The sequence below is a fragment of the Drosophila montana genome, unplaced genomic scaffold (genome assembly GCF_035044405.1).
Source record: "Drosophila montana isolate Dmon_TW-CO22-7 unplaced genomic scaffold, ASM3504440v1 contig_402_1, whole genome shotgun sequence".
In the NCBI taxonomy this organism is placed as follows: Eukaryota; Metazoa; Arthropoda; class Insecta; order Diptera; family Drosophilidae; genus Drosophila; species Drosophila montana.
The window spans coordinates 1,331,695-1,355,985 of NW_026998739.1; the positions used below are offsets into that span (position 1 = coordinate 1,331,695).

At 37.7% G+C, this 24,291-nt stretch overlaps 1 protein-coding gene and 1 long non-coding RNA gene across 3 annotated transcripts in view; one reads left to right on the plus strand and one right to left on the minus strand.

The window, feature by feature from the left end:
- Window positions 1-647: 647 nt before the first annotated feature.
- LOC135438872 (uncharacterized) overlaps window positions 648-24,291 on the minus strand; it is a 145,765-nt gene continuing 122,121 nt past the window's right edge. Inside the window, exons 1-3 of one of the 2 annotated variants that reach the window (XR_010437947.1) lie at window positions 17,537-17,651; window positions 10,842-11,415; window positions 648-765 (exon numbers count right to left, since the gene is read on the minus strand). This is a non-coding gene — a long non-coding RNA (uncharacterized LOC135438872). Of the gene's footprint in view, window positions 766-10,841; window positions 11,416-17,536; window positions 17,652-24,291 lie in introns of those variants that run through there. The other variant, XR_010437948.1, reaches the window with a different exon arrangement.
- LOC135438869 (uncharacterized) lies at window positions 1,738-2,604 on the plus strand. The gene has a single exon (XM_064697410.1). The coding sequence runs from the start codon at window positions 1,850-1,852 to the stop codon at window positions 2,447-2,449; it is 600 nt and encodes a 199-aa protein (XP_064553480.1). The 5' UTR covers window positions 1,738-1,849; the 3' UTR covers window positions 2,450-2,604.

A 24,291-nucleotide genomic window follows, 5' to 3' on the forward strand; every position in this document is an offset into this window, starting at 1 on the left:
TTTAGTGATTAAAATCTGTGAAGCAGCTGCCGCTGCCGCTGCTGCGCACCTGAAACGCCGCAGGGAGTCACCTGTACGCCGAACCCCTACCCAATTAACATAATAATGTTGATTTTTATTGCTTGCCAAAAAGTTTTGTCATTGACTTGGTCGATCCCCTAATTAGGGCGTGGCCCGACCTGACTTTCCAGCCTCAATGTTAAGTTTATGTTAATTTAAAGTGCCGCCCGCTTAAATTTTTCATATTTTGCAAAGGTCTCGCTTCTCTCCGCCTCTTTAGCTTTATATGGGCCATAAAATTGTTTGATTGCTCACTAAGCGCCTGAAAGTATGCACTAAAATTTCGACAAGCACAAGTTTGTGTGCTGCAAATTATTTATGAGGCCAATGAAAATCAAAAGCCACAAGCTCAGTCACACATTCTGGACATAAAATCACCAAAAACGAACAGCAGGCAAAACTAAATGGGAGTTTTCCGAATTGCGACATTTTAATGCTCTGCATAATGATGGGATTAAATGTGAGATCGTTTATAAACAATTTTCTATTTGTGTAACTAATTTTTAAAAATATCAACACTATCTGTTTCATGGTTTATATAAGAAATTTTCTATTTAAATTCAAAGCAATTATTAAAAGGTCTACCCACTTTTATGTTCGAATTTGAAATTCGCAGTAGCAGGCCCCGACGTTGAGGGTTGCGCATCCATTTGGTGATATTTGGCCACATGCCTATTACAAGACTTTCCAATCTCATCTTGACGGCTGAAAATAAATATAATAAATAAATATAAATATAATTTATTTCGTTAAATAAAAGTATCAGCGTTCCCTTGCCATATTTTCTCCGTAATATATCCAAATATGATAGATTTAACATTAAATTAGGCACAGGGAAATACATATATATATATCGAATATTACTTAACGCTACTAGAGATTTTATATTTATATAAGTCTTAATCTATATTTATATATTTATATTTATTTTTATTTATATTTATGATTATATTTAAATTTATATTTATTTATACCGCAATCGTTTCAGCTTGCCGTCTACGCTTTCCGATGTTCCACATACTTTCTTAAATTCCATATAATTCCAGCCCACAAACTATTCGTATTTCTGGCTGCCCTCAAAAGTAGGCTATAAATGTTAAGGCCAAGCAATTGCTGTGCCGCACAGGCTTATGACGTGTTTAAAAGGCAACCGTTAGCTTCAAGCTGAGCTCCGTAAATTTCGAGAGTGTGTGTGGGCGCGTGTGTGTGTGTGTGTGTGTGTGTGTGTGTGTGTGTGTGTGTGTGTGTGTGTGTGTGTGTGTGTGTGTGTGTGTGTGTGTGTGTGTGTGTGTGTGTGTGTGTGTGTGTGTGTGTGTGTGTGTGTGTGTGTGTGTGTGTGTGTGTGTGTGTGTGTGATTGTGAGGGCATGTGCAAGTCAGTGAAGCATGAAACTGAGCCCAAAAAAAATATGCGACTGCGGCTGCTACAAAGGCGTTGAAGCAATGTGCGATGTGACAGGGTGTGTGTGTGTGTGTGTAGACTAACACCTGATTAGATTTGGCGCAATAATAATGCGAAAGCGGACAAGGACGAAAGCAAGCGCAGACGAAGTTAATGCGATTTTCCAGATACTTTGCATTTATTTATTTCCCATTTGCACTTCAAGCAGCCAGCTGAGGAGGCTGAGAAGGCTGGGAGGCGGGGCTGCGTGTAGCAGGCGCTTGTTTTCGGTTTTTTTTTTGACCCGAAACACTTTTGGAATGAATTCGAAAACCTAGCTAAATTCGAAATTAGAAGAAGGCAACGCAAAACGTGAAAAGTATACAATTTAACGATAGATTCCACGGAGATGGTTTCCCCGCCCTCAATTGTGGCCGCGACGCTGCTGCAAATGTGTGGCATCACGCTGTTCATACGCCAGCCGCAGGATCAGTGCTCGCCGGCGCCGATGCTGGCCAAGTGGCTGTTCGTGCTGACTCTGCTGCTGTTGCTGTGGAGATGCGAGATGCTGCCGAAGCGCTACACGAGCCTCTATCCGCGCATCCACATCTGTGTGGAGCTGCTGGGCACCGTCTTCATCTCGGAGCTGGCCATACTGATTGGCTGGTGCAGCTACGAGCGCCTCGTCCACCAGCTGAGCCATCTGCTCTGCCCGAACTGCCGCTGGTGCGGCTACTTTACGCTCGGAATGCTAACGCTGCTGCCGTCGGCGCTGCTGCTGTTCACCCTGGCGCCGGCACAGTGGCGCGAATTTCTGGTGCAGCTGCTCTGGCAGCTGCCCCGGCCGGAGGCAGATGAGTGCCTGCTGGCATGTGCGCGCGAGCTGTCCAACTATGTAAGGGGCATGGTGTACTTTTGTCAGCTGAGGCGCGAGGATCGGTTGCGTGCCATACGCTTGTTTCAGCTGCAGGCGGAGCGTACGGCACCGCGCGAGGAGCGGCAGCACTAAAATATTGAAATCACAATCGGAATCGGAATTGGAATCGAAATCGGAATCGGTATCGGTATTGGTATTGGTATTGGTATTGGTATCGGAATCGTAAATTGTTTATTATGCACACAAATTTATGCGAACATCTGTTGTTGTTATCTTGCCCTCTCACATTTCACAGTCTTTCTTTTCTCATCCGCAGGGGGGTGGCTTTTGGGATACGGTTTTTGTCTGCCAACTTTGTTTGCTTTTAATTTTTTGCTCGAGCTGCTGTTGTTCCTCCTTCCTCCCTCCTCTCTATATCTCTCCCTGCTATCTCACTCTCTCTCTGTCTGTACCTTCGCTCTCTTGGCCATTTTAATTTTCTTTTGCTGTCGTCGCCATGTTAGCCGCAATTGATTTGCCGTAAATTGTATTTTTAATCTGCCGACAGGCGTTCCACATTGTTACGTTCAATTCGCCTCTTGTTGTTTTTCTTTTACTCTTTTCCCTTTCTTTTTTTCGTTTTTGTTTAGAGGTGGCCTTAATGAATGTGCCAGCATGTTATTTATTTATTAGCTCACGCACTGCACAAAGGTAACGAATTTGTGTCCAAAACAATATCGTCGCAATTTCACCAATTTCACGTCGAAAATAATTGGGATCTAGACTGAGAATAGCTTGGCTACTTAAATAAAAATTTTTTAATCTCAGCTCTATTCTTGCTAGTTTTACAAGGGAATAATAGACTGAATTATACATTTTTTTTGAGATTTATCAATCTTTAGGAAAGGAAAAAATTCACCAATTTTACGTAGGATATTTTGAAAAATACCTTGCAACTATACGAATGAAAACAACAACAATTTTTAAATGAAATAAAATAAAAAAGGCGAAATAAAACAAATTATTGCTTTCGAGAAGAATAGAATTGCCTTTTTCATTTTCGAAATTTATGTGGTAAAACTTCAAAGGCAATAACGTTTTTCAAAATACCCAACTATGAGAGGAGAGGAGAACACAGTTCTTTTTTTATTTGTAGATTAACGAGCAATCGATTTAATTGCAAATTGTGACAAAGCAGACATCAAACAGCGACCCACATACAAGGCACGAAAAATAACACGAATGCAGCGCCCACATATTTTTAGGCGATGCCAATGAAAAATGATTGACAGTTGCGAAAATCGCATTAATGTCACTCATACGCCGCGTGTGCCAGTTGCTGTTGCTGTTGCTGTTCCTATTTCTGTTGAGTAATTGAATTTGTGTTTGTGTTGATTTGATGTAACCTGCTCAAAGTCGAAGTGGAAACAGTACATTTAATATATCAGCATACCCAAAGACACACAAGCAACAAATAGTATCTCCCTCCACCCCCCTGACAGTCGCAAGCAACGTGTCAAGTTTCTTGAAGGGGGTGAGACAGAGAGACAGAGAGAGAGAAAGAGAGAGAGTGTGGTGCTTGGCATTCCATCAGGCAGTGTGTGTTTTTTGTCTTAAGACATTTATTTCAATGTTTGTCTTTTGCTGGGGAATTTGATTAGCTACGAACTGCATAGAGCTTCCCAGCTTCTCCCTCCGTCTCTCTCTCTCACTCTCTCACTCTCTCTCTCGTGTGCAACATGGCGTATGCTTTATGTAAAATAATGTTAGCTCCACTTGCCACAGAGAGTCTAGTATTGCATATCGCACAATTTATATTTAACTAAAGTAACGCGTTTTTTTTTGTTGCTGTTGATGTGTAAATAAAAATCGACTTTCAAGTAGAGTTATATATGGTTTGGAGTTTCAGACAATGTTGATTAGATGTTCAAATATCTCGCAAATGTGATGACGGAAAAAGATATGCATAATTAAATCAAATGAAACATGGAAGTGTGTTACAGTTTTAAATAGATTGGGCAAAGCATTGCAAATGGAATAATGTAAAGTTAAATGATGGCAAAGAATGTCTAGAAATAATAGAATCTTTTGCAATTAAGAGAGTACCTAAATATTTAGTCGGGTAAACAATAGAAATACATAAATTGAAAGCGAGTCTCGAGCATTTCGAGGTGGAATGTTATATATATCTATCCAACAGTGGTATGAAAGACAGCCAAATTGTGTATGGATTACATGTAAGCGAAAGTATAAATATAAAATATTTAAAAACGGGTGTGCTCGGAACAGTATCTAATACAAATACATTCAAGAAAGTGCTGCACAAGTGCCAGTTTTTTAATATTATCTAGTATTTTAATAGTTATAAACTCAAATTAAAAATTATTCTTTTCGAAAAAATTCTATAAGTTGAATATATAATTACGTAGCTCGAAATTATTCTATAATTTCTTATTGCTTGAAAAAAAAAAGATTGATAATTGTAAACACAATCCTGATATTAGATTTCAATAATAAATACCTTCAATTCAGTCGAATACATCGCATTAGTTTTCTTGTAAACATTAATTTCACAATAAATACTTATTTTAAATAAACATGGTAAAAATACAAGAAAAGAATTATACGGAAAAGATGTATATGGATTTTTAAACGGATATTGATTTGAAAATATTAATCAGTATCTTATGGAATGTCTGTAAATACTACATATTTTATATATGGTATGCTGAAGAATTCCCAGAAAAATGAAACATTAACAAATAAATCAATACAAAAAGATATTTAATCAAATATACATGGTTAATTATTACATAATATAATTAATATTAAATAAATATTAATAATATTGATCACACATAACTGGCTCAAGTGGAATACCGGACCATAAGTTAGTTTTAAGTTGGGATAATGCCACTATGCAGCATTCGCAAGGCAACAACAGCTATTGTTTTGTTTATTTTATCTATTTCTCTTATTTGTTGTTGTTGTTGTTGTTGTTGTTGTTGTTGCAGTTGCAGTTGCAGTGGCCACTTGAGTTGCTTTTATTTTATTGAAGATTTGTATCAAAATGTCAACAGCTACGTATGTCAACAAGGAGAACGGCAACGGAAATAAAAGCAAAATGGCAAAGAAGTTGCTCTTTTGATGTGGATTGTGCAGTTGTCTCGAGTTGCCCCGCACATGCTGCTCGCTGCTTGCTTCTTGCTGCTGCAGCCGCTGCTCGCTTCTTTCTTGACTGCATTTTGAGAACTGTAGCAAATAAAATGTTTACTTAAAAAATTGCAGACATGCACTGCTCGCTGCTCGGCTGCTCGGCTGCCTGAAAATGTTGAAATGCGCATTTCAGTTGCTGCTACATTTGCTTTTGGGGTGTTTGGGTCTTTGGGTGTTTTGTTACCAGGAATTTACTGCAGTCACGACTACGCCCTGACACAAATACATTTAAAAATGTGCCAACATATGTTGAGCTTGCCGGGCGGAGACGCATTTAAGCACATATTTCTTTTGGGTAACAGCGTTGACAGTAGCCCAGTACGTTACGTTTGCCACTTACGTCCAGATACCAAAAAGTATTTACAGACTACGGATTGGAATTACGTTGAAATTTATGGCTATAATATAAGCCAAAGTATTTAATATTTAATGTAGATTAAAACTGGTTAGGATCTTTAAAATTATCGATAATAAAGTTGAAATGCGCAAAGAAATATATTCAGACCTGAGATCTCATACATAATCAACATAAAAAAATAATTAAAAAAACTATATAATAAATAAATAAACAGTCAATAAATTAAATAAGAAAAACTGAATGAAATGTGTTCTAATAGGAAAACAAATTGCTAAGTCGAAAGTTTTTGTGCCAATTTTACCCAAAAATATGTCGTTTTTTTAAGAGAAAAAAACATAATTTAATTCAATATAATGACTTTTTACTTAAATTTTTGTTTTTATTTAAATGCGATTTGTTTAATCCTTTATTTTTCTCGCATGTTTCCCGTCAAGCATATGGCACACAGGACAACACAACAGAACACAATACGACAGGCTGGCCAACAGGAGGAAACAACAGCAACAACAACAACAACAAAGGATCAACAATCAAGGCGCAACAAAAAGTAAAGAAGACTAGCAAAAAGTTGTTAGCCAATTTAGTAAATGTCCAGTCTATGTGTGTGTGTGTGTGTGTAGCTCGTTTGCCGCTTTGTGTACTTTTTGTGTTTCGTATTGAATAACAAATCATTTGTGGCATATGTTTAGGGGCCTCAACACAACTTGCCGACTGACAATAACAACAACAACAACTATGAAATCAAGCAGAGCCCAAAATGGGCGAACACGTTAAATGGCCAGTTAACATTTGGATAGTTGGATAGTTCGTCAAGTTGTTAGAGCCCACAAAAAGTTGTAGATCAAAGTTAATCAAATTGAGGCACACTTAAATAGCTCCATTTTCATCGATAGCTGAATTATTGGCTTTAATACCTGATATAAATGCTGCTTCACTTTGGTTAAAGTTTTGCGTTTTTTTCGTTTCCGTTTGCATTTTGGCCATGGCCTGTCACGCTTGCGGGGATTAGCAAAAGGCTCTCTGCGCTCTCTGCTACGTGAGTAATTTTTCAAAGCATGCAGCCACACACACCCACACACATAGACAGATGCGCACACAGACAATCGTAGCTTTCATGGATATAGATGCCTGCCAATCGTTATGAAGTAAAAAAAAAAAAAAAACAATGATTGAAAATTCCTATGCAATATCTACGACTCTCAGATGACCTGTAATTGTGCTTCTCGGTAATTAACTTTAAAAAATTGGTTTATTATTTTCAAAATTATTTATGTGCATTGAAAAAGATGCTCTCATCGAAATTCATCTGCGAGTTAATTTAAATATCAAATATTTGGTTAATCAATTCCTTTTTTTCGTTAAATATAATGTGAATACTCATAGTTGAAATGATTGTTTAAAAACTATTTCTTACTTCAAATTGCCGTAATTTATTTTCTTAACTTAAATTTATCCGTTAATCGATATTTAACAGCTGTCATTTGAATGTCTTGGCATTCAGTTAATATACTTCTGAATATACCCTGTACTGGGTGAACATTTTTGAGTTCTGAACGTTGGAAAGAAGACGTGGAGTATAAACCGTAATACAATTTGTAGGCTCCGCTCTCTTCATTAGGAATTTTATTTCTTTTTTGCCAGCGATAAAAAAGAATTTATTGCCGCAAGTTCAAACCATTTTGGGAAGTAACATTTTTTTTCTTTGGCCCCAATTGCCACGCTCGCTGCATTTTCAATTGCATTTAATGTATATATTTGGGGTCCGCGCATTTTCTGCTCTCTGCGATTTTCCAATTTAGTGAAAAGCTCGCACAGAGCATTTTCACATGACTTTGTTGAACTTTAGCGGCATATTTAAGACTTAGAGGACGCGCTTGAATTGCCCCCGCCGGGTGGGGTTAATTAGACCTTGTTAATTGACGGTAATTAGGTCAGTGCTAAAGGTTAGTTTGCCAGCTGCTTGATGGAGGCCGTAAATTATCCAGATTTGAGCAAAGTTTCTACTAATGAAGTTTTTGCAATGAAGCAAATGGCGATTACTCGCATAGTAATGGTTAGTGCAAATTACCAAAAATAATTGCGAATATCGATACGATCATTAATATAGGGAAAAGTGTTTAACGATATCAATTGAATTGTAACTAAAAACCAAATTTGATACTCCATGAAATACACTTGAATAGTTAGCATAAGAATAAAAAGAAGATATTACCTTGTCATATTTCTAAGTAAGATCACAAATTCAAGCGTTATTGCAAATTAACATAAATCAAAAATTAAATTTCTACATTGTGATACGCAATACAGATCTGAGCGCCAAGTGTCTTGGAATTGTACTGGATAAGAGGCTTAGCTTTTGGGCGCACATCGACGGCCTTCTTAAGCAGTGCCGCTATAAGATGGCCAAGGCCAACTGGCTACTAAACCCCAACAGCCCATTGCCACTTCGCTGCAAACGGGCAGTTTACAACGTCGTGGTGGCACCAACTTGGAGATACGGTATTCAGGTTTGGGGCATCGCATCTCGGACAAATCGAAGACGTATTCAGACACTCCAAAACTTGGCCTTGCGCCGAATTACGGGTGCTGACTGGTACGTCAGAAATTCAACCTTACACAGAGACCTCAAAATGGAGACCATAGACAGCCAAATCGGAGCATTCGCCAACCGGTACAGCGAACGCTTGCAGCGACACTGCAGCCGGGTAGCAAGAGACCTCGCTGGGAGATGTGTAGTCAGGAGGCTCAAGAGAAGATCGTTCAAAGACCTCCTCCAACCACGACATAGGAGCCGCCCCAGAGTCCCCCGACTACCTACGTGATGATGCAGCCTTACTCAAAAAGCCGCCTTTGACATTTGTCCACGATAAAGCCTGAGGACCCAAACAGGCTTGGCGTAATATCACCTAAGCCAACTGTGTTGTAATAAAAATGTATGCTATTTTTGATCCAATACAATAAACAAACAAAAAAAAAAAAAAAAAAAACAGATCTGAGATTAAACTTTTCCATCTAATCGGTAGACTCCCCTCAGGCTGGCCACCTGATAGCTCAATTGAAGAAAACATGTATTCAAAAGAAAATTCTAAATCAGTCAATTTCCTATACTATAAGAAACCCGACTACTTAATGTAACTAAATTCACATATGTAAATGGCGCATTAGGAAAAAGCGAACTTGGAAGCCGATTAATAAACAAAATATTTACAAATATATCCAAAAATAATAAAAATATATATGCTTATCCATTAATCCATACCCTACATTACCAGGCATTTTGTGGGAAAACTATTTTTTTTAGAATTTTGAGAGATATTTACTTATGGATTGTACTTATGGATTTACTTATGGATTAAGCCACTCGGCTAAAAAAAAAATGTTTAAAATTTTGTGGGAGGATTTTTTTAATAGATGTCATGAAAAAAAAATTCAAAGAAAAAAACGTACACGATTTCTTTGGGTGTTAGAATAAAAAAAAATTGTACATTATATACATTCCTCCATTTTAATTTAATGTTCTCCAAGTCGTTCGCTTTGCATCTTCTTCAGCTCAACTAAATCATATTTATTGTAACCATTTTCAAGCTCTATTCAAGCAAAATGCATTAAAACAATTTCCAAACATTTATTTCGAGACCTCTCTTTCAAAGAAATAACTTTTTATTTACCAAAGTCAGGGCAACTCATGTTCCTTCAAAATCGCATCAGTCTCCAGCCAGGTCCAGTTCCCAACTGATGTTTAATTGGGTGCTGCTTGGACTTTTATAAGGCGCCCATAGCCAATAAGAAATGAGCATTTAATTTCTAAGCTGCACAGGATTGGCGTGGGTGCCTTGGGGGTTGATGAGAGCGAAAGCTGGATGTATGACGGCGAAAGCTCAGCAGCAGAGCTTGCAAGCTTAACATAACAAGAGCTTTTTGAAGGGATAAATTGACCAGTATTTGCTGGGCAATTTAGGATGAAGCTTAAGTGTTAACAGACTGTTAGTGAACAGTAACAGTGGGGTAATTGTGTAACAGCCGTGCTTAAGAGCGTAAACATTGGCACTGCTAAGTCACTTAACAGTTATGTTAGCTTTAACATGTGAGCTAAGAGAGAGCTTCGTTTTAACAGTGCGCTGGGGAAGTCTGTTATTCAGACAGCTAAAGAGATTCAAACAGCAGTAAAGCTTGGTTAACATGGCAGCTTAAGAGATCAAAAATGTTAAATATAACTGTATTTACAGATTAACTAACAGATTTAATTAATATATTGAGTTTTACATGCCGGAAGGACACGCTGAAAAGCGCAAATAAATAGATTTAGATTCAATAATAATGCATTAATTAGTTAAGCAACTTATCGACCAGATTTTTTGGGTTAATATACCAATCATTTAGAATCACTTTAATGCTTATCTTTAAGCATTCAGCCATAACTGTATATGCACAGCTTGCAAAAGCATTTAACATTCATTCGGCGGATGCCATAAAAATATATCTTCTGCTTGTTGTTGCTTTGTGGTTAAAACAAATTAAGTGGAATTAATGCGGCTACCTCTGACTTTTCACCTGTGCAACCGCACAGATACAGGCAACACACATACACACACACACACACACTCGACTATCGCACATTTATGATTTTCGAAAAGCCCAAAAGGACTGGCAAGCCTTTGTGTAATGCGTTTTTTGGTTTCGCTGTTTTTGACATTTGAGCTCTCCTCGTGTGCATTAAATATTCAACACGGCCTGAACGCCAGTGAAAAGGCCGAGCATATTCAGTGAAAAGAGGAAGAGTCGCATTGCTAGCACGTATAAATGCCAAAGATATTTATGTAGATGTATACCAAAAAAATAGCTTTAATTGCAATTGGTGTAAATAAAAATGCAGTTGAAAATAATTAAAATAAAATAACAAGTTGGCAGAGAGCATGAAATAATTTTTGTTTTTTTTTTTTTGTTATTTTTTTATACAAAATATGAACTCACCTTTCACTTGCTGTCGCCGACAAGCCGCACTCTCTGCATATATAGAGCTACTTCTTATTTGTAGTATCTGGCCAAAAAATAAAAAACCTGAAGAAGCCGAATGCAAAAAACTTTACGCCAGACGCTCCACTTGAATTGCCCCACCTTGGCGTCGAGCCTTTTGGCCCAAGTGGGTAGAGTCCTTTCAAGTGGATTCAGCTGGGAGCACAGCGCAGACAAACGGCCCACGTGCAATTTCTGTTGCCACAGTTAAAGAAATATTTCCTTCTTCTTTTTTTTTTTTTTTGCCAAACAACTGGGCAAATATTTTTATAATTTCCTTTTTATAGAAATTTGCATTTTGGTGCCTGCCATTTCCGCTTTGCCACTTTACCATTTCCGGTTTTGACGTGCCATAATTGCGAGTCCTTTGCCTGAATTCCGATTGTGTGCTATGCGTATATGCGGTTTAATGGCATTTCGCTTGATTTTCAATTCATGTCAAATAAATTAAGCGATTTCAATTTGCTTCATATTCGCTTGAGCAAATCATTTACCATGCGTCATGTGGTCCGTCTGCTCTCTGTTACTTTGCCTGCAATGCAAGAATTTAATTTTAAATCGGACATTTTGCGAGCGTATATCGACAGTTAAAATGCAAGGTATAATAACTAATTTGAATATTTATAAACTCTTTGATGCTGCGTTTAATTTATGAACCAACACTTGGTTATTTGCATATGCTTTGGTCAGTGGGAACATTCTACAAAAAGGTAAGAGTGAAGAATGAAAATTAACCCCAAAAAAATATATTTCTACAAATAAATAAATTATAGATAAGGATATGCCTTCTTGTTACATGCATTTCGACAGCTTTAATGCATAATTTTTTGGTAGCTTAAATGCCATTTTCGACATTCATGTAAGAATTGTTTTTTCATTGCACGAAATCGCAGTCTCGACCAATTGTTTGCAAAACGGATGCTATTTCAGTGTGAGCCAAATGAATATATAATTGTAGAATATTAATAATTAAAATCAATTAACAGTCCTATTCTCTGATATTGTTACTTTATTACCCATCTGAACGAACAGAGCAGTTAAAAATTCCATTAAAATCAATCTTGCAATTTACACAAGTTTATTCATTTTACGTGGCTGCGCGTCGGTTCGACTCACACACGCATCGCGAGCTATTTGTGAAAGTCTTTAATGTTTTAATTGGCAACAATAAGTGTAATTAACATTTAAAATTATCACGGCAATATAAATTGTTTGACGGCCATAAATATGGATGAGGAGGAGCAGCATAAACAGTGCCAAAACGAAAGAACAATAAGGACACCATTCGGATGGCTCCTTTCCTTTTTCCCGTCGTAGTCGCAGTTCACATCGATGGCTCGCCGGGACTTCAGACGGCGGCGCGTGTAAGGCAAATATATCAAACCAGGAAAAGGCATAAATGTTGCATAATTTAAATAAAATTGCATTAATATGTTCTTGAAAGGGACACAGCAGAGCACAGCACACACACGCACACACACATAACTGCAAGCTGCGGCAGCAGTCGCGCCTGCCTGGGCACAGTTCCAGACTCCACAGACAGCACAGACTTCTCCTTGCTGGGGCCCATAACTCATCGCAGCCACGTTGCTGGCCACAAACACAAACACACTCGAGCCGGTTTACACTCACACACACGCACACACACTCGCACACTCGTCCTGCAAATTCACACCAAAATCAAAAAGCAATAATGATGCTCGAAAAGTGAACAAGCAGACCATTCCACATACAAGGTGTTTATGTGCATGTGTTTGTGTGTTTGGCATGCAACACAACTATGAGTGTCTGTGTGTGTGTGTGTGTGTGTGTGTGAGGGCGGGTTGGGAGCCATGTGGCTCAAAGGACGCAGGGGGAGCAAACGTGTGCTCAGCAAGTTTTGTAGTATTTGTCGTTATAAATTTGACATCAATTGGCGCAGCATGTGACCAGCAAAGGGCCAAAGGACTTAAGTGGAGACAAGGATTCGAACTTTTCTGTTGCGGTAAATAAGTGCCGTGAATTGAAATATACATAAATATCTAGGAATATATATATATATATATATATATATATTAAAGATTTATGTGCAATAAATACATTTAAAATATGTTTTTAAATTTTAAACAGCTTAACACTTACTAGACGCATTCTTACGCATTTTAGGGCTAGTTTATATGAAAAATAATAATAATAATATCAATATTTATTTGTAACTTTACTGTAAAATTCCGCAAAAAAAACTATATGCTTTTCTATTAAAGTCGGCTTTAATGCACTTTTACTTTGTTTTAATGTACATAAATTAATATACATATATGTATATATATTGATCAAAATAAAATCAATGGTAATATTATTATTATTACTGGTTAAAAGTAATAATATTTAGTAAAAAGCTAAGCACCCTTCGATTTGCGTCATAACTTAAAATTTATTATTCAATTTAAATTTCGCGGCAATAGCTCACAGACAAAGTCTCAATGTCGCACGACACGGACTTTTAAGCAGCCCTGGCATATATAAGAAAATCTGATAACATGGCTCCAGAGCCTTTTTCGATTCGCGGCAAAAAGAAAACTGCAATATTGAGAGCTATGCAAGCAGTGCAGACTGGTCTTTAAATAAGCTTAACTGTTGCCCTTAAACTGTGCTCGCATCCAAGCAGTTCACAAACTTGCCAAGCAGTGCAGTTGCACATCCTTTTCAATGCTTTTTGGCCAACTTAACCGTCTAGAAACATATTTTAAAGCAGTGTAAATTAAACTGCTTGCTGGCTAATTTTGAAATAGTGTAACGAATTTTTAAATATTCTAATACAGATATCAATAGTACATAATTAATATCTTTAATTATTTAACAATGTCTGAAGAACTTATGAGTTAATCGCTCAATGAAATAAACCTGAAAAAACAGTAATAAAACTTCTAAAAACATTAGCAAATTGTACGACAATAAGAAAAAGAACTGGCAATGAAAAGTTGATAACATTATAATGTTAGAAAGAGATTAAATAAATATGTATATGTATGTGTATATGTATATGTATATGTATGTAGTACATTACACGTGCAGTCAAGCGAACTATCTATTACCCAATTAATTACGGATATCTTGGCTTTCAGTTCTCATATTCAGCAGACAGCACTTTCTATAAATCACTTTTGTTGTACGCTAACTTATTGCAATCTTCAACCTGGTTACAGCTGCCACATGCCACTGCACATTCAGCCCCGTCAGCCTCGCAGCGAGCTAATGACGTGTGAAATTCTCCATGTAAACTGATGCTAATGCTGTCTGTCTCTGCCAACAGACTGAGCAGTCCCAGCTACTTAGCGCGCCGCAGCAAGGATCTGCTCGCGGGCTGCCGGCTGCCCACATCCTTGCTTTGAGAGCAGCCGCTTTTTCAATTTCACGCGGCTCGCCAAAGGACATAAACAAAAGTGCAAGCGTTTCATGTCGGCGCATTGCAAACGACTCCACGCAGGGGAGTTCAGGTGCATAGCTAGCAAGGGGCAGGGCGGCTAAGCGTGGGGTGCGGGAGAGGGTTAGACTGGCAGGACGACGTCAACCCCGCAATTGGAAATGCGCGTCACGTTTTTAGCCACTTTTTGGGCGACAGACGACGACGACGGCGCCCCGCGATTCGCGTGCAGACAAAACCCTAAAGCGGCGCACGTGTGTGCATGTGCAAATGCCACGCCCCCTTAAAAAAGGCGCCGTCGACATATTCAAGTGCATTTTAAAATTGCAAATAATTTTTTATAATATTGTGCACATTTTCTCTTTTTGCAGTTAGAAGCGCTCCGATGGGTTATTATTCAATCAGCAATTCAAGTGTGGCCACAGCTACAGTGGAGCCTCGCTAAGTAGAACAGCTAACTATATCATTTTGCAACCTTTTAGGTAAATTGAAATTGTTAGCCTATAATTAAACGGATAACGAATTGACAGCACAAGCTCCCAGCATAATTTGTACATTTTATGTGCACGTTCCATGCAGAAAAGACTGTAGCTAATTACGTTTATTGTACCGACACATAATTACAATTGGCGCATTTTATTGTTTACTTTATGTCCAAAGTTTCTACCTCATTGCGACTTTTCGGCTGCTCTTTCAGCCTGTTGAAGTTTTTCCTTCCTTTTTTTTTTTGGCACAGCTCTAGGAAAACTTTTCACATTTGGGCCAACAATTTCATGTGGAGTTTATTTTTTCTATTTCTTTAGCAAATTTATGCTGACAGTTGTAAAAATTATGCAAATTTTGTATTTGTTTTTTGGCACGCAGACTTCTAGGCGTTTTACTGCCTGCAAACTGGATATAAAGCTAATAATAATATTTTTAAAATCATAATACATAAAATCAGATAAATTATGTTGATTAAATATTTTAGAGCATGACAAAAGGTTGTTAAATATCTATATATTTAAAATAGAGAAAAAGAATAATAAAAGCAATTAAAAAAATATTGCTTTTGAAAGGCATTATAATTTCGTCATGAAATATGTAACGCCTAGAAGAAGACGTCTCCGACCCAATTAATTATATATATTCTTTATCACCATTAATTATACATACTAAAAGTCGAGTAGATATAGCCATGTCTGTCTGTCTGTCCCTTTGTCTGTTTCTATGCGAACTAGTCTCCGCACTCCTTTGTGTATCAATATATCTTCACCAAACTCAGAATTGATTTGTTTCAGTTTGCTCCACATATAAATGCAAAATCACAAGCCGGGGATAATGTATAGCTAATATTATAAAAAAACAAATTTTCTATAATGCCATTATTTTATTATGAGTGCAGCCTTAGGTAAAATAATTCCACTACAAAATCTACTGTGTCCTCTTCTTATTTCATTAAAATGAAATCCTTGACTTCAGCGTGACTTCTACTCATTGGGTTTATTAATCCCAAAATTGTATTTAGTAAGTCTTGTCTGCTGCTTTTCTAACTAATGCGTTCTTCTAGGCTACTACAATTTGTCTATAAAAAATAATATTAGCTTTTGTTGTCTAATTGATGGATAGAATTTCTTTATTAAGCTGAATGTACTTTTATGTTCCGCGTTCCAAATAGGATTAAAATTTCAATAATTAAATAAATTTAATAAAAACTTTAGTTGAAAATTTTGAACAGCCAGATTATGTTTAGAAAAAAAAGTCTATTAAATACTCTCAAGGGTTTACTTCTTATTTTCTTATTAAATAAAATACTATATATTTTTGTCAAAAACTACAACGAAAAAGAAAACTGCTGCAAATACTTTAAAATCGAGCAGCAAGAAACAAGAAACAGGGAACAGAGAACAGGCTCGATTGAAATATAAAAACCACAAAATACGAAAAGCAACAAAGCAGACAGAGCGGGTCCTGGGTTCAAAGGACAACACACTTAGAAACAGGCAAATTTTATTTGCATGCGGCTTTTCAATTCGTCTAAGAACATAAAACGAGCCAAAAGGAACAACGTTTTTGGGGAACCCTTTCGATGATGCAAAATAAAATAAAGCTGTAAAAATAGAAAAATAGAACAGAGCAACAGCGCGACGGAGAGGGAGAAGGGGACGGGGAGTTAAGGGATGGGGGCGAGTGAGCGGAGGCGCGGCGTCTTAACAATTTCCTGCCAACTTCTGCTTCATTGCATATTTCCGTTTCCGTCCGTGTTTGTCTGTCTGTCTGTCTGTCTGTCCCTCTCTCTCTCCCTGTCTCTCTCTCTCGCTCGCTCTCTTGCTGTCTGACATCGTCTGGCAGCACACATGAGTACTGTGAACTGGGAATCGAGTACTGAGTAGTGAACAGCGACGACAGCCTCAACAAATTTTTTTCTTTTTACGATTTGCAATTATTTTTGCTCATTTCAGCAGAAGCAAACATGCCCGCAATTCCTTGAGGACAACTAAAGGACCAGACGCGCCTCCCACATAGTGGCCACTATGCCAGAGGGAGACAGGGGCAGCGAGAGTAAGAGAGAGAGAGAGGGCGAACTGCAAAATTCTTACAGCTGTCCCTCACATTACAATTTACATAAGTTGATGTACTCAGCAGTTGATATTTTTCGACTTGTTTCCTTAGACCCCCATCCCCATTCCCACGACCCCTTCCCTCTGCTCATCTCTCTGTGTTCGGTTATTTGTCCGCTTGAGCAAAGTTCTTGAGCAACGCTCTGAGCAGTTTACATGAAAAGCATTTTAACTGCAACGAGGCGAACGACATAAATCGGCATTGGCAACATCTTCCATCCCCCCTCCCCTCTTCCGTTATCCACCCACTACGCTGAAGGTTGTTGCTGAGAAATGCAAGGACTCGCAGCCAATTGTCTTTGCCCAGCATGCTGTACATAAGTAGTTGCTTTTCAGGAGTGGGAACAGCTGTTTTCATTTGTTATCCAACCGAATATCTTTATTTAAAGAGATGCACCAGACAAAAAGTCAACATTTTTGCTTGGGTTTCGATTTCCAAAAGGAAGTATTTCCATTTCAAGGTTTATTTATTAACCCCATGCAACACAAGCTTTAACAAATATGTTACTTTAAAAGAAGAAATAAATTGATTTCTAATTAATAAATTGGTTTTATAAGCTTGTGTTTTAACTGATAGCAAAATAGTGTCTAATTTTTTGGGTTTTAGGTATACAATAAATTGTTTTTATGAAGTTTGTATGCAAACTTACCGATTCTAATTTGGCATGCAGCCAGGAAAGGCAGGTAAACAAAGATAAGTGCGGACTAGTTTTGGTATGTGGGTGAGGAAGTCAATTGAAATTCCAGATGAGCTTATCCAAACCCATATCTCAGGACTCAACTGTTAGAATACGGCACCAACAAGAAGACCTTTAAGAAATTGGAAATCATTTATTAAACACTTTCCTTTTCTTTTGCCTGTTATAGAGGCCGGTTACACATACGAAAATAGATCAAACAAAAAAATATTAAAACAAATAAAATATAAAATTATTTCTTCAAAGAACTCATAAAAAATGTTTAAACATCTATAATATAAAACAGCTTTTTTAAAACATAGATGTTAAAATTGTTTTACAAATTATTTTATGTAATTTAATCCTGAGTCCTGTATTTTTATGTACATTTAATTGAACTAACTATATTTACTTGCAAAGCTGTCGAACAGCACTTGATTAATATAAAAATATAATAGTAAGGAACACTTTCGTAAAGTCCCTTGAATATTTCAATGGACAACTTTCTATATTTTTCTAGCAACGCGCCTTATTCAATTTTAAAGTATTTGAAAAAGCTTTCCTATCACTTGGACAAGTTTTTTTTCTGTGGGCATAATGAGCAGCGCCTGGCATGTGGCGGGTCTGGCAGGCTCTCAACATGTGGCACCTCCAACTCTGCCACCATTTCCATCTCCATTTCCGTCTTCATTCGCGTGTGTCGCTCACTTTTTGTCTCAGCTCCCCGCAAATTGGCCACGTAAAAAGCGCAAACAAAAAGCAAATCCCTTTTGCAGTGCATGGCCAAATGAAAATAGAATAAGTTGTTTTATTTGAACTGGACAGGCTCGACTATAAAATGCCCTTTTTTGACTAAATTAATATGTAGTCAAATTCAAGCGTGACTATCATCAAATATATGTTTAAGAATTAGAGAAATTATATACAAATTTTAAGAACTACGAAATAAATTTAAGAAATGCATACAAGAAGAGATGAGAATATATTAAATGAAAATTTATTTCATTAATTTTGTAATTAGTGCCATTGATTTTATTATCATTTGAAATTACTTGCATATCGTAATATTTATTGACAAATGTTGGAAATGTCACAAATTCTAGACTATATATACATATACATTTAATATATTCTTAGGGACACATGTATTAGATACGTAGTTCTTCTATGTAGTTCTCAATTGTTTGGCGAGCTCATTTTATTTATGCTCATTAATTTCTAATCAAGTATACCACACTAGGTTCAAAATTATAGGGTATATACACAAAATGTAAATTAATGAATTTATCTAAATCCTTACTCACTCTCAACTTTCTTTCATGCGCACAATTACATTAGCTGGCAGTAGCTTAGAATACCCCACCTGCTTTGGCAAAACAGGGTATGCATATATATATATATATATGGTTAGAAGCGGCAAACATTTGCCTTTGAAGTGCCATCCGTTGCCTTTCCCTCCCCGCCAGCCGATCCGTTGCGAAATGTTTCGAACGCGTGCAGAAAATCAAAATAAAACGTTTTTCGTTTCATTTGCAATGAAATTCGCAAGTGCTGTCTTTTGTTTTGTTATTTCTATACTCGTATCTCTCGCTCTCTCTCTCTCTCTCTCTCTCTCTCTCGCTCGGTTTGTTTGTTTGTCTGTTTGTTTGTTTGTAGCTGAGACTCAAATCGTTTTCCAATATACCGGGACGCCTCTCGATGGGCATTTTCTATGCACACGGCATGTGGGCAATCGGCAATCAGCGGCCCGCTTCCGTGTCCGGGTGTCATTTCCATGCTAAAAACTGTATATGTGTGGGCATCTTTGTGTGTGTGTGTGTGTGCGTGTGTGTGTGTGGAGGGTTCAAGCGTTTCTGTTTTCTGTTTTATTTCTCGCCATGGATAACTGGGGGCCCATGAATATTTAACTGGCTACAATTGACTATGATTGTTATGTTTTTTGCTTAGTTCTCGACAGCATCCAGTCCACATTTTACAATTAGATTGGTAGAGGGTTGCAGGAGCGGGGGGGTGGGGTGTGCCCTTTCATTTATCAATTTGCTTAACATTTTTACCATCTTGAAGGCGGCTTCGCATTTGCTTTGAGCGAGCGAGAAAAAATTGCAATTTTAACGCATGACGGCGCATTTTCAATGCGCTCCCGAGGCACAAAAAAAAAGCAAGAATAAGAAAAGAAAAGTGCTTCAGATTTTTCCGACTCCTACTTAGACATCGTCGCGTAATCGAATATAAATTGAATTTTTTACAACAAATGGATTTTGCCAAAGGTTTTTGCTCTGCTTTGCCTTACAGCTGCCTCTTAACTTCATTCAAACGAAATAAGCGTCAGATTAATATATGCATTAAAAAATATAAGCAAAGCAAATATTATAGAGAAAACTGAAGTTGTGAATCGACTCTAAGCCAGGCCTTTGTGTGTGCTTTTATTGCAGTCTAGCCCATTTGATGACTTGGCCAAGCGGCTTGCCAGTTGCCATAATCGAAAATGTTTTGGCAACATCAACAGACAAACCCAACAACCCACTTATAAGCTAATTTCGACTCCACTTTTCGCTGCTCATATGATTTGTTTGTCTCCGCCTCAACCACGCCCCCTTATTTTATTTTCATCGTTTTAATTAAATATTTGTTTGGCTCTGTGCCATTTGCGTGTCTGTCAATAGCTGTTTAGAGCAAAATTGTGGTAAAACTGTTTGTGTCTTGTCTCCTACTTGACTACAAATTTATTGGGACGGGTCAGGCGCACATTAATCAGTCACGATATCATGGACTTGGACATGGACTTAGTTAAAAGACTCAGATAATTAAAAACTAAGCAAAGTTTTAAGCTATATGTAATTATTTATTATAAAAAGTACATTAAAATTGGCAAAGGATATATATATATATATATAATTTTCGAAAGCTTTCCTCGCTCTATACTTACAGCAAATTCAGAAAAGGATAACCTAATTTAATCAAGATTAATACAAAACCTATGTGATTTGTACGAGTATATTTTGTACATAATTTAATAAATATAATGAAAACAATAAAGTTAGGTTATCTTCGACAATTCCATTTTGCTGAATAGGGAAGCTCGCAACTGCTGAGTTTTTTGGAAATGTCTCAAACAGAATAATTTGTCATAGCCGAACCTACTTTTCGGCCGATTGTTTCTATGGCAGCCATATGATATAGTCGTTCGATCAGGCCGGTTCCGCAAGAAAGATGGACCCAAGGCGATAGCCTTAAAACTGAGAGACTAGTTCGCATAAAAAACATACAGACGGACAGACTAATATGCCTTTATCAATTCGGCTGTTGATCCTGATGTAGAATATATATACTTTCTGAAGTTACACATTTTATAAAAAAATATATAGTACCGTCTGTAGGAGTATAATAATCAATTATCTGTGCCCAATAAAAGCTGCGGCATACATTTTTGTTCAGCTGAACCAGTTCAAAAGGAACAGTTTGCTTTGGCACGGAACGTTTTGAACGTTGTGCATCTCTGACTTCTTCGTACATCAGTTATGAAATTGGCTTCAACTGGGCTCGATACATTTTCACATTTTTTGCACGCATATTTTCCACTTGCCCCCGCGGCTTCAATCCCCCTTTGCACACGCTGCTGTCTGATTGTCTGATTGAATATTTTTTCGTATTCATTTTTGGCGTTCACTTTTCTTGTTTCTGCTAGCGCTCGCAATTTTTGCTGCCAACCGACAACCGACACTTGAACGCCTTTTTCTATGGCATGTTTTGCACTTTATGCATATTTTTTGCATTTATTGTGGTGCCAAAACATGTAGACGAGCCGGCTCGAGGAGTGCTGGTTGCTGTATATAGACCCAGGCTAATGTATGCTCGTCACGTTTAGCCACTTGTGTCCTGCGGGCTTCAAGCTGCCGTGTCTTCACATTCACTTAGTGGCAAGTCTTGGCTAAACCTCTTTTGCATATTGATACGCTTACATATGAAATCCACTTGCTATCCTTGCCCGAACCTGTCTTTCGCTTTGTAATGGAAATTAACAGCAGTTTATGTTGGGCCATTGCAAGCACATGAAATTTACCAGCATAGATATGAGCTAATAATACGCATGGCATAAATTACGTGCAGGCAAAAACTAGAAAACATTTTAGTTTAGCTCAACAAACTTAATTTGCTTTAATAACCAAATTGAAAAACAAATCTAATCGAGTACAACCGACTCCGTGATACTCTGTTCATAGTAAATAAAAATTGAAATTCCATAGTAAGAAAAAGCATTCCATAGTTTTTCCACTTTGTGTACAGACCATAAAAAACACAGAAATTGCATTGAGAATTCTGGGATGTTCATGCACTGCTTGCAAAAAACACGGTGCGTGTTCAAGTGCAGTTTTGCACTGCTTGCTTTGCTGGCGAACTAAGCAAATTAAAAGAAACGCTTGAAAACACAAAATTTAATTGCGGCAGCAACTGCATTTAAAGACCGTTAAAACTGACCAACCCCAATTCGTGGCAAAGCGCAAACATTTTTTTGTAGAATTTTGTAGCGAAATTGTTTGCTCGCGGGCCATAAAAATGCACATAAAAAACCAAACCGAACACCAAAAAAAAATACACAGCCAACAACCCTCGGCGTAACAATTTCGCTTGGCACGCAAAGCAATTAAAGCAACAACGAAAACTTTTGGCGCCCAAATGGCGCACGAAGGCGCCTCAATGTCAGCTCATTAAAGTTTAGTGGGCGTATTTTGCATATAGGCAAAACATGCTAGACGCAAGTGCAGCCAGCGGGAGGGGGGTGAGTCCTCAACTGGCAGCTGATAGACTGTTTGTTGCTGTCACGCCCACACACGAAAAAACTTTCGCCACTTTTCAAGGCGAGCAACAAGACAGCAAGACGCAAACTTTTTTGCTAGCGATAAATCAAATTTTTTGCTGGTTAACACGTTCGCTTAAATTAAGTTGAACATTAGCACAGCCCACAGGACTGAGAGGTGTGAGAGACCTAAGAGAACGCGTCCAAAAACCGCGCTCAAATGTTATGTAATTTAAAGCATTTCCTGGCAAAAGGGGGTTCGAGAAGCAGGAAATGCCTAAATAAGGCGGCGGCGTCGGCGGCGGCGTCGCTGCTGACAGCTAATGAAAATATTTGGCAACTTTGCTCGAACGAGCCTCAAGTTTGAGCCTTGAGGTAGGTTTGGTAATTAGCGCAGTGCATATTTTAGGCGGGTTTTCGTTTTGCACCAAAGGAAAAGCGATGAAAGCAAAAGAAATGAGCTTGCAAAGTGTTTGCTCAGCTGAAATGCATAAAAATTTAGGGAAATTGGATTAGTTTGCCTTGCAATCATAATTTTTTTTGTTAAAAAGAAAAATGGCTTAATAACGGAAATATTCACAGGGAATAATTTAAGGAAGTTATACAGGAATTTGAAGGGAAATTATTTAGCCACAAATTTAAGGAATTTAAATAAAATGAGCAAAATAATAAAAATTTTAAAATGATTTTATAAATTATTTATACTTTACCTAGTATAAATTATTAAGAGACGTTACTTGTGGAAATGTGTGTAGCATATAGATTATAAATGAGCTAATTGTCCCGAGTCCAGAAGAACGTGTCTTATTTAGTTGCAGGCATTTGATATATTCTTTTAATAACCTTTGGAAAACTTGGAATGATCTACTACTTTTACCGACGTTTTATTAAAAAGTTAAGCTGCAAAACTAAAAAAAGTATATTTTGATTCTTCGCATTTTTCTGTATGTACGACAAGTAATTTTCTCTTCTAATTGTATGTTGTTCATACAGCACTATCATGACAAGAGTGTAAGAAATCACAGAAGGTTTGTATTTTGCAACACTATCATTGCAAGTTTACAGGTAACAACTAGACTAGGGTCTGGAGGACATCTTCCTATTTGTTCTATCAAAACTGACCAGGTATACTTTATATAGGCAACTGTGGAAACTACAAATTTGAAAGTTTTAAAAAATCTGTACCATTTAAACTAAACTTCGTGCATATCTTAAATAATTTTACCCTTCTTTTAAAATTTAAATTTTTAAAGTATGTGCTATCTTCTTTGAAATATTCCACTAATATTTAATTCGAGTGTCGTCACATTTTGTGGCGTTATCTAACACTACAACACACGAAGGCTGCTTTGTCCTCTGCGACCATTGGCAGGTCAACAGCCCATTTCATGTGATTACTCACAAAACGCAGCTCAGGGGGAGCATCTATCTAAACGCACACACACAAAACGACGCCCATGCAGTAGATCCCCAATCAGAGCTGATCCACACACCCAACCCACTCCCCCCTCCACACTATGAGCACCTCAGGGCGCCGCCTGCTTGTTATTGTCATTGTTATCAACAATGTCAGCGCAAACAGCAACAACTACAACAATAAATAGAGGCCCATAGCTACAGCATGGCCTGATGAGGGGTTGCGCTGGATGTGTGGGACACGTCTCATGTGGGCATATGTTAAACATTTTGACACTTTTGCGCACGGTTGAGCCTCTGCCGCCGACGCCGACGCCGATGACGACGCGGACGCCAACGCTGAACTTTGACAATCTAATGGAACTTGATGAGGGTACATTTCCGCTTTAGCCAAAATTGCAACAACAACAAGAGCTAAAGCTACCTCTTGCAGATTTATTTGAATCACAAAATAAAAGAAAAGCTAGTTGCCCAAATTTGTAACAATTTGCAGTTGTTGTTGTGGACTTCTCCACCT

Bases quoted from the DNA above. Each gene is read 5' to 3' on its own strand.
- LOC135438869 (XM_064697410.1), top strand. From the start codon at position 1,850: ATGGTTTCCCCGCCCTCAATTGTGGCCGCGACGCTGCTGCAAATGTGT.